Consider the following 9253-nt stretch of genomic DNA (forward strand, 5'->3'; position numbering starts at 1 on the left):
TAAAGGGCATACCGTGATCGTGAACGTAATGATAGAAGAGGAGGAGGAGCACGCGGTGGCCGTTTTAATGGTCGAGATGGAAATAGTGGAGGTGGAAGATTTAGTAGTAATTCCAATAGAGATAGTAATTTTGGAAACAATAATTTTAAAAACAGACAACCTGGAGAACGTTTACGGAAACCAAGATGGGATATGAGTACATTACAACCATTTAGAAAAGACTTTTATCAGCCACATCCTAATGTTACAACTCGAAGTTCACATGTAGTTGAAGCTTATCGTTCTGATAAAGAAATTACTGTGAAAGGAACAAATGTGCCAGGTCCAAACATATATTTTGAGGAAGGTGGATTTCCAGATTATGTATTAAATGAAATTCATAGACAAGGTTTTGGAGAACCAACTGCAATTCAGGCACAAGGTTGGCCTATTGCTTTATCTGGACGTGATATGGTTGGAATTGCTCAAACTGGATCTGGAAAAACATTGGCATATATTTTACCAGCAATTGTACATATAAATCATCAACCAAGATTAAACCGAAATGATGGACCTATAGCTCTAATTCTGGCACCAACAAGAGAACTTGCACAGCAAATTCAACAAGTTGCATCAGATTTTGGTATTTCATCACAAGTAAGAAATACTTGTATTTTTGGTGGAGCTCCAAAAGGTCCTCAAGCTCGAGATCTTGAACGAGGTGTTGAAATTTGTATAGCAACACCTGGACGTCTTATTGATTTTTTAGAACGAGGTACAACAAATTTACGTAGATGTACATATTTAGTACTTGATGAGGCCGATAGAATGCTTGATATGGGTTTTGAACCACAAATTAGAAAAATTGTAGAACAAATACGACCTGATAGACAAACTCTTATGTGGTCTGCAACATGGCCAAAAGAAGTTCGTAATCTTGCAGAAGAATTTTTAACTGATTATATACAAATTAACATTGGCTCTCTACAATTAGCTGCTAATCATAATATTCTCCAAATTGTTGATGTATGTGAAGAATATGAAAAAGAGGGTAAACTTATGAAACTTTTAGAAGAAATATCAAATGAACCAGAAAATAAAACTATCATTTTTGTTGAAACTAAGAGAAAAGTAGATGATATAACACGTGCAATTAATAGATATGGATGGCAAGCAATTGGCATCCATGGTGATAAAAGTCAACAAGAAAGAGATTATGTATTAAATCGTAAGTTCTAATTAAGATTCCTTTTTCTTTGTGCCTAAACATATTCTGCTCAATACTAGAGAATTTATTTCAGAGTTCCGGAATAGCAGATCTGCCATTCTAGTAGCTACAGATGTTGCAGCAAGAGGATTAGGTAAGAATCTGTTTACACATGAGTGGGTATGATGTAAGGGTCAGGCTGCGATGGTTATTTCACATTTGTGAGAGTTGTATAATTGTGATGTGGCAACGGATAACGGCATGTGCCAGACTGATTGACATTAGTCCTTTCTTGGTGTGAATGGAAATTGTTTAAAAACTGCAGAGGTCCAGAATAATCGATTAATACAATTAGTGATAAATTTTTTTTTATTTTGTTTAGGATATTTTAATTGATTTCCATTAACTCATTATCCAGGAATATACTATAAAATCATATAAAAAAAAAAATTAATGTTATTATTCTCATCTTTTCAGCATAATAATATTGAAGAAATATTTTATAATTTTAATTTTATCATAGTTTAGATGGATTTTGACATACTTTTAATTTCTAATAATGATATTGTATATATTAAAACAATATTTTTCTTCAATCTATTAATCTTATTAAATAAATTTATTATTAATTTAAAATATGAATTACATTCTAAAAAAAATATTAATTTATAATTTTTTATTTACTGTAAAATATATAATTATTAATATTAATATTAGAATCAAAAGTAAGTCAAAATATTTCAGCAATAAAATTAAATTAGGTAAGCAGGTAAGATGATAGAAAATTCATGTTTTTAAATTTTGTTCTGATTAAGAAAAGTCTTGTCAGTCTGGTATTAACGTGCTGTTCTATGTGTTTTCAGAGGCACATGCGACGGAGTTTTATCAATGATAAGAACTCTGGAGAGCTTGCTTTGGAATATATAATTGAATGGGGCGTGACTGCTGGTCTGTCCCCGCGCAACAAGCTAACCTAACGCTGTGCCTCGGCTCACCGTGCCACTTGAAAAACACACTCTCACTCTGTACCTGCGACGGTCCAAAGTATGGAAGTTATAGAATTAGGGTATCTAGCATACAAGGACTACTGAACAGGATAAATGTTGTACCACTTACATTCTTAGATTAGAAAATAGGAAATGGATAGGAAATGGCATTACTTTATTTTGCAATGTTTATAAAATTAAAAAAAAATTTAATATAGATTTCCAAATGAAATAAATATATGTACATATATATTTGTATATATATTATATATTATATATATGGATAATATTACAATATTTATATGTATATATATTCATCTCATTTTTTTAATTTTTCTTGAAAATATATATTATTATATAAAATAATTGATTTTACAAAATTTCAAAAAAAAATTTATGAATTTTCAACATTGCAAAATAAATGTTGATGTTACTCATACAATGGAATGCATGTGGGGTTGATCGGAGAATGCACATGTTGTCCAATGTTCCAACCTCACGGAAGCAATACGCAAGGACCAAATTTTGAAAGACCAGCACAGATCCATACTTTGGTGCGGGAGAGAAGGGTGTGAAGTTACTAAGAGTAAATATACAGCTCACTAACGCATAAAGTGAGAATTCCATGAGAACCATCTGAGCTCTGATTCCTCTACATTTCCAAAAATGTATTTACGTTTCCAGCTTTTGACAACCACAGGTAAATAATATAAAAATTTGCTCTTTGTGGTCAACTCATTTATATATTTTATATAAAAATTATAAATGGAATTAAAAATCTTATAAAAGTTGATAAATAAAAGTGAATAATAATATATATTTTAATTTATAAGTAATATTTAATTCCATTTATATTGCACATATTATGTTTATTAATGCTTTATTAATTCGCTTTGTAAGTTAATTGAACCACAAAGACATAAGTAATTTTCGTTTTCGATGATTTTAACTTTTAATGTTATATAGATGTGGAAGATGTTAAGTTTGTGATAAATTTGGATTACCCGTCCAATTCGGAAGATTATGTACATCGGATCGGACGTACAGGACGGTCACAGCGTACCGGAACTGCGTACGCATTTTTCACTCCTGGTAACGCACACAAGGCTAGTGACTTAATACAAGTTTTAGAAGAAGCAAAACAAGTTGTAAATCCTAAATTATACGAATTATCGAGAAATCCAGGCATTTATAAAAGTATGCTTTAATTTAATTTTAATTAACCAATTTATTTTTGTATTTTATACTTTTATTGTATTTTATTTTCTTATATTTTTATTACAGGAGGTCGTTATGGAGGACGTAGCGGAGGTGGCAGTGGACGTGGTTCTGGAGGCCGCGGTGGCGGCGGTTCACGAGGTTCGCGAGGAGGTCGTGATGGAGATAGAGGTGGAAGATTTGATCGTTCTAATAGTAGTAGTGGTGGAGACCGAGGAAATAAATGGAATGGCACTAATAGCAGTATGACTTCAAATAAAAATTGTAAGATTTTTTATTTTTTGCATATATTATGTACAGTTATTAAATAATTTATGTCTTCAGGTGGTATGGGAGGTGGCAGTTATAATAGTAAAGTATTTTCTCAAAACAATTATGGTGGAGGTTCTGGTGGTGGTTCCAACAGTTATAGTCAAAATGGTGGATATGGAGGAAGCGGGGGAGGAAGTAGTGGCAGTAATTATAGACAACAAAATGGTTATTAATTTTAAGAAATACTTAAAAATAATTAATTTTAAGAAAAACTTTTATGTAATATAGTAAAAAAACAAGAAAGAAAAAAAGAAACAGAAAAATATTCTATTTCAATAGAACATGTTTTCTATGTAGTGTAGTTTTTATCATGACTAAACATGTTTTGTTCAAATAGAATATTTTTTCTATATGACGTGCTTCTCGCGCTGACTAAACATAAAATAGAATAAAATTCACGTAATAGCGATTAAAACAATATAATTAAATGTATTAGAAGGTTTAGATTATGATAATTTAAGGATATTCATAAGCATTCTTTTTTATAAAAAAAAAAAAAAAAAGAAAAAAGAAAAAAAATGTACATGTAAATGTAATAGCAGATCACATTACTGCTGATTTTTAACTTCGATTTTTGCAAATATAACTATATTATTTTCATGGAATTTTATGCTTCATTGTTTGAAAATGTTAGATACTTAATATAGATTAAATAAAAATAAAAACAAAAATTTAATTATAAAATATAATAAGAAATAATAAAAAATAATGTTTTTTTAAATAAAGGAGATTAAGAAACAGTGAATAATGAAAAAAATTAATTTCAAACAATTATGCTAATAATAATATTATAATTTGTGGTAATTATAAATATTGTTTAATTTATAGAAATTTGATTCTTCTGTAAGTATTGATATAAATTGTAAATGCATGAATTATTTATATTATTTCAAACATATAATACATTGCACTGTATTAAATTTAAAAGAGTATAAAACTATGCATTATAATATTAAAAATTTAATAATATGAATATAAAATATTTAAATAATTTTAGATAAAATTTTATTATATATATATATATAGATTTCCTTGTTCAGAAAAAATTGCATTCATTAAATTTTCTATTGAATTTAAAGATATTACATTAAAAAGTCATATTGCTTTGAGATGTTGTTATAATTATTATATTTTTCACATGAATTTTGTCAAAAAAAAAAAAATGATTTATATTCATTAAAATAATATTTCAGTCATGTAACTATTTAAAATGATTATTACACTTAACATTAATATCGTTCATAAAATAAATTATAATATGTTATAATATGTGTCATTATGAATGATTAATGTTAATAGCTTCAATCATAAAAAGATATTTATCATTGGCTGAAGATTTATCATATGATCAGAATATATCAGAATATATTGATTCATTCCAATATAATATTCTGTACAATTACACTTTAGCGATATTATTAGAGCTATAACTGCCGATTACGTGTGCCTGTCTAATTATTTTTGCGATAATAGAATTCACATTGTAATATCATTAGTCATTTATCATAGTATTTATCACATAATATATTTATGTGTAAATTTCAGTGTTTTATAACTTTGCGTGAATATATTTTTTGATGTTGAATAAATTAAAAGATCATTAGATCAGAATTCTATATACAAGATATTATTAATGTCTTATCAATAGTAAATTTTGTAGATCTGAAATAGTCGTAATATTTTTATATTGTACAATGTTGTCTAATAAATAATGAAATATTCCATTTTCATTGTAATAATATATTATGTTATTATACTATCACGTTTATTGTATTTCAAATTTATGTTTAATTACATAAAAAAAATTGAAAAAATATATTAATTTTAAATTACATAATTTATAATAAATTTAAAATTTATATTTTAAAAATAGGAATATAAGTTTATTTATAAAATTAATAGAATTTAAAAAAAATCCATAACATGATAAGAATTATTTGGACTTACAATATTGAATTGTAAATCATTTTATATATTTAATATATATGAATATTAAATATTATTTTAAAATTATTTTAAAACTGTTCAAAATTTAAAAATATCTTATAATTGATTTCAAATATTTTGATTTTATTGGATTTCTCTTTTCAAATATTTAATATCTCTTATAAATGTCTAGAGAGAGAGAGAGAGAGAAATAAAAGAAGTGGGGATATAGTTGAAAAATATATGATGTGTGAGTAATAATGTGGATTGGCGAAGCAAGCACGCAGTATCTTAGTGCTTTCCCAGATTTGATGTAGTGTGTATCATAGTTATCGATTATTATTTATTGAGTAAAAAAAAAAAAAAAAAAAAAAAAAAAAAATTGTTTCTTATATAATAAATATCAATTTTCTTCATTATGACAGAAAATCGTAAAGAAATAAGAGTGTGGTGTGATGGATGGTACGTTTCTATCAAATTATAACCTTACTCTATTTATTTTAAATTACACGTACTTATTGTTCGAAATTGGTATATGATTATAATTTTTTCATAATCGAATGATGACATAATCATACATAAAAAATAAAAAATCATATGTATAACAAAATTATGATATTTTTTTTAAATTAAATTGACAATGTTGTGATCTATATTTTTAAATAAATATAAATAAATATATAAGAATTTTTTTCAATACAGTTATGATATGGTACATTTTGGCCATGCGAATTCTTTGCGTCAAGCGAAAGCATTAGGTGATTATTTAGTTGTGGGTGTACATACAGATGAAGAAATTACTAAACATAAAGGACCACCAGTATTTATGGAACAAGAAAGGTATGATTTTATTGCAATAAAATAAGTTATATTTTAAATTTTAAATAATTTCTACATTTTTTATTAATATATATATATAAATATGAAAAGTAATTTTTTTTAAATAATATGAAAAAAATTAAATATTTTTAGAATGATTTTTAATTTATACTTGTTATTTAATTAAATATATTTATATTAGATATAAAATGGTTCGTGGTATTAAGTGGGTAGATGAAGTAGTTGAAGGAGCACCTTATGTTACAACTCTGGAAACATTAGACAAATATAATTGTGATTTTTGTGTTCATGGTGATGATATTACTATGACAGCAGATGGTGTAGATACGTATCATTTGGTTAAAGCAGCAGGTCGCTACAGGTATAAATAGAATAATAAAATAATGAGAAAGGGAAAGAGAAAAAGAAAAGAAAAGAGTTTTAGTAATAATAATAAATTATATATAAATAAAATATGTATAAAAATGTAATTATTGTAGAGAAGTTCAGAGAACAGCTGGTGTATCAACAACTGATTTAGTAGGACGTATGCTTTTAATGACACGACAACATTTTAAACAAGGAGATAGTGAATATAGTGTTGATAGAGAACCCAGTAAAAGCATGGGTCAAGACAGAACAGCTCGAAGTCCTTGGACAGGTTGTTCACAATTTTTACCTACTACACAAAAAATTATTCAATTTAGTGATGGAAAAAGTCCACAACCTGGAGACAAAATAGTTTATGTAGCAGGAGCATTTGATCTTTTTCATGTTGGTCATTTAGATTTCTTAGAAGTTGCAAAAAAAGAAGGTGATTATCTTATAGTTGGACTTCATACAGATCCAGTAGTTAATCGGTACAAATATGGTAATCATCCAATTATGAATCTTCATGAAAGAGTACTTAGTGTATTAGCATGCAAGGTAAGAAATAAGATTATTAATTAAAGTCTGAAAATAATTGAATTATGACATATTTAAAATTTATTATTTGATTTATAAATAGTATGTTAATGAAGTAGTAATTGGAGCACCATATGAAGTTACTAAAGATCTTATGGAACATTTTGATGTATCTATTGTTTGTCATGGTCAAACTCCTATCATGCCTTGTGAAGATGGTTCAGATCCATATGTTGAACCTAAAAGACAAAATAAATTTAAATTGTTGGATAGTGGTAATGATATGACAACAGAAAAAATTGTTGAGCGTATAATTCTTCACAGGTATGTTAAATAATTATATATTATATAATATTATATGATTAAAAGTATTTTATTAATTACAATCAAAGATTTTTAGATTCCAAATTAAAGTTATATATAATATATAAATTTTATATTAATTTATTTATATTTAAAAATTATTTAAAATTCAATAAAAAAAAAATAAAATTGAAATTATAATGATTTAAAAGAATTAAAAATGAGAAGAATAAATAAATAATGGTAAAAATAATTTTTAATAAAGAAAATTTTTAATAATATTACAAAAGTTGTTTGTTTAAAAAAGATATTTATATTAGAATTATATTAGATGTAATTCTAAATATAAATTTTTTAAAATTATCATTCAATAAAAAAGTATTAAATATCTAATCATAATATTATGTAACTTTAATGAATATTCAAATTTTATCTATTTAAAGATATAAATATCCTTTTTGTTATATAAATATATATATATATATTATTGATACAAAATTGGTAATAAAAATATATTGTATGCAGTATTTTATCTTCCTAGGTCAAATGAACTATATATGATAATTAAGAACTTGAACAACCGTTGACCTGTTACCATCTTGCATTTTGTAATTGTTCATTTAATTTGTAATAAAAATTCTTTTTTTTATAATTTTTTATCGTTCATCTATTATGCTTTCATAATGGGATATGCAATTTTGTGCTAATAATAGAATTCACAGATTCATCTTGTAATTATTTCTATCTATTTATAATTTTCTTATGTGTGTACTTTTTATACAAAAATTTAATTTATAATATAATTAAAAATATTTGCATATCCCAAATATTTAAGATAAATTTACCATGTTGTCATATAGTCCTTAATTACAGGTTGGAATTTGAAGATAGAAACTTAAAGAAAGAAAAAAAAGAGTTAGCAGCTTATGAAGCCTTTATAAAATCCCAGAAAAAAGAAAGAACTGAATAATTTTTTCTGTATATGCAGAGTGTGTGATAATTATATTTTATGATATATATATTTGTAAATATGATATCACACTAATATTTAAATTATTTAATTCTATTTGGATATACATTTATAATTATACTAAATATTTAAAATATTAATATATAATACAAGTATATATTAATATTTTATAAAAATATTATTTTTCATTCCCAATGATTTAATGATAAAAAAAAAATACAACGATAAATGTATACAAAATTGTGAATATTTGTATATTCAAATATTTTTAATTAAAAACATTTAGAAAATTTTATTTTATGTTGCGATATTTAATTATGCATATATATATATATATCTGATATAATAATATCATTAATAAGTTTTGATTATTACAATATTAACATCCTGTATATTTGAGATAAATATAGAAGAAAATTAAATATCAAAATATTTTGACATTATGTAAAAATATAATTTTTTTTACAAAATTGGTTTTATTTACATATTTTATGATATTTAATTTTTTGTAGTGGTTTTATCATAGTAAAAGTAATAATTTTTATATTAAATATTTTTAAGTATTTTTAAGTTTTATAATGCAGCTGCAATGCAGTTATAATAATTTTATATAATTTTTTATCAAAA

General features: G+C 24.8%; 2 protein-coding genes across 5 annotated transcripts in view; both read left to right on the forward strand.

Moving 5' to 3' along the window:
* The window catches only part of LOC102671632 (ATP-dependent RNA helicase dbp2-like), a 5171-nt gene extending 864 nt beyond the window's left edge, over window positions 1-4307 (forward strand). The window contains exons 2-6 of the mRNA XM_006621196.2: window positions 6-1207; window positions 1281-1340; window positions 3139-3369; window positions 3457-3654; window positions 3715-4307. Coding sequence (XP_006621259.1) covers window positions 6-1207; window positions 1281-1340; window positions 3139-3369; window positions 3457-3654; window positions 3715-3875 — 1852 coding nt within the window. The 3' untranslated portion in view covers window positions 3876-4307. The remainder of the gene's footprint in view (window positions 1-5; window positions 1208-1280; window positions 1341-3138; window positions 3370-3456; window positions 3655-3714) is intronic.
* Window positions 4308-5886: 1579 nt separating this feature from the next.
* Window positions 5887-8982, forward strand: LOC102671909 (ethanolamine-phosphate cytidylyltransferase). Of its 4 annotated transcripts, none has more exons than XM_031513153.1 (7): window positions 5887-6090; window positions 6331-6468; window positions 6650-6829; window positions 6948-7374; window positions 7457-7677; window positions 8198-8282; window positions 8530-8611. In XM_031513153.1, exons 1-6 carry the CDS (start codon window positions 6047-6049, stop codon window positions 8241-8243), a joined length of 1056 nt encoding a protein of 351 aa, XP_031369013.1. In that variant the 5' UTR covers window positions 5887-6046; the 3' UTR covers window positions 8244-8282; window positions 8530-8611. The 4 variants fall into 4 exon arrangements, with proteins under 4 accessions (XP_031369013.1, XP_006621261.1, XP_006621260.1 ...); XM_006621198.2 differs by having other exon boundaries at window positions 8198-8264; XM_006621197.2 differs by lacking the exon at window positions 8198-8282 and having other exon boundaries at window positions 8530-8982.
* Window positions 8983-9253: the final 271 nt, after the last annotated feature.

The sequence above is a fragment of the Apis dorsata genome, unplaced genomic scaffold (assembly GCF_000469605.1).
Source record: "Apis dorsata unplaced genomic scaffold, Apis dorsata 1.3 scaffold_604, whole genome shotgun sequence".
NCBI lineage: Eukaryota > Metazoa > Arthropoda > Insecta > Hymenoptera > Apidae > Apis > Apis dorsata.

Excerpts from the sequence above, each read along its gene's own strand:
- LOC102671909 (XM_006621197.2), top strand. The coding sequence starts at position 6,047 with ATGACAGAAAATCGTAAAGAAATAAGAGTGTGGTGTGATGGATG. Across the intron at positions 7,375-7,456 it reads TTAGTGTATTAGCATGCAAG|TATGTTAATGAAGTAGTAAT; the intron begins GTAAGAAATAAG and ends ATTTATAAATAG. Across the intron at positions 7,678-8,529 it reads GAGCGTATAATTCTTCACAG|GTTGGAATTTGAAGATAGAA; the intron begins GTATGTTAAATA and ends CCTTAATTACAG.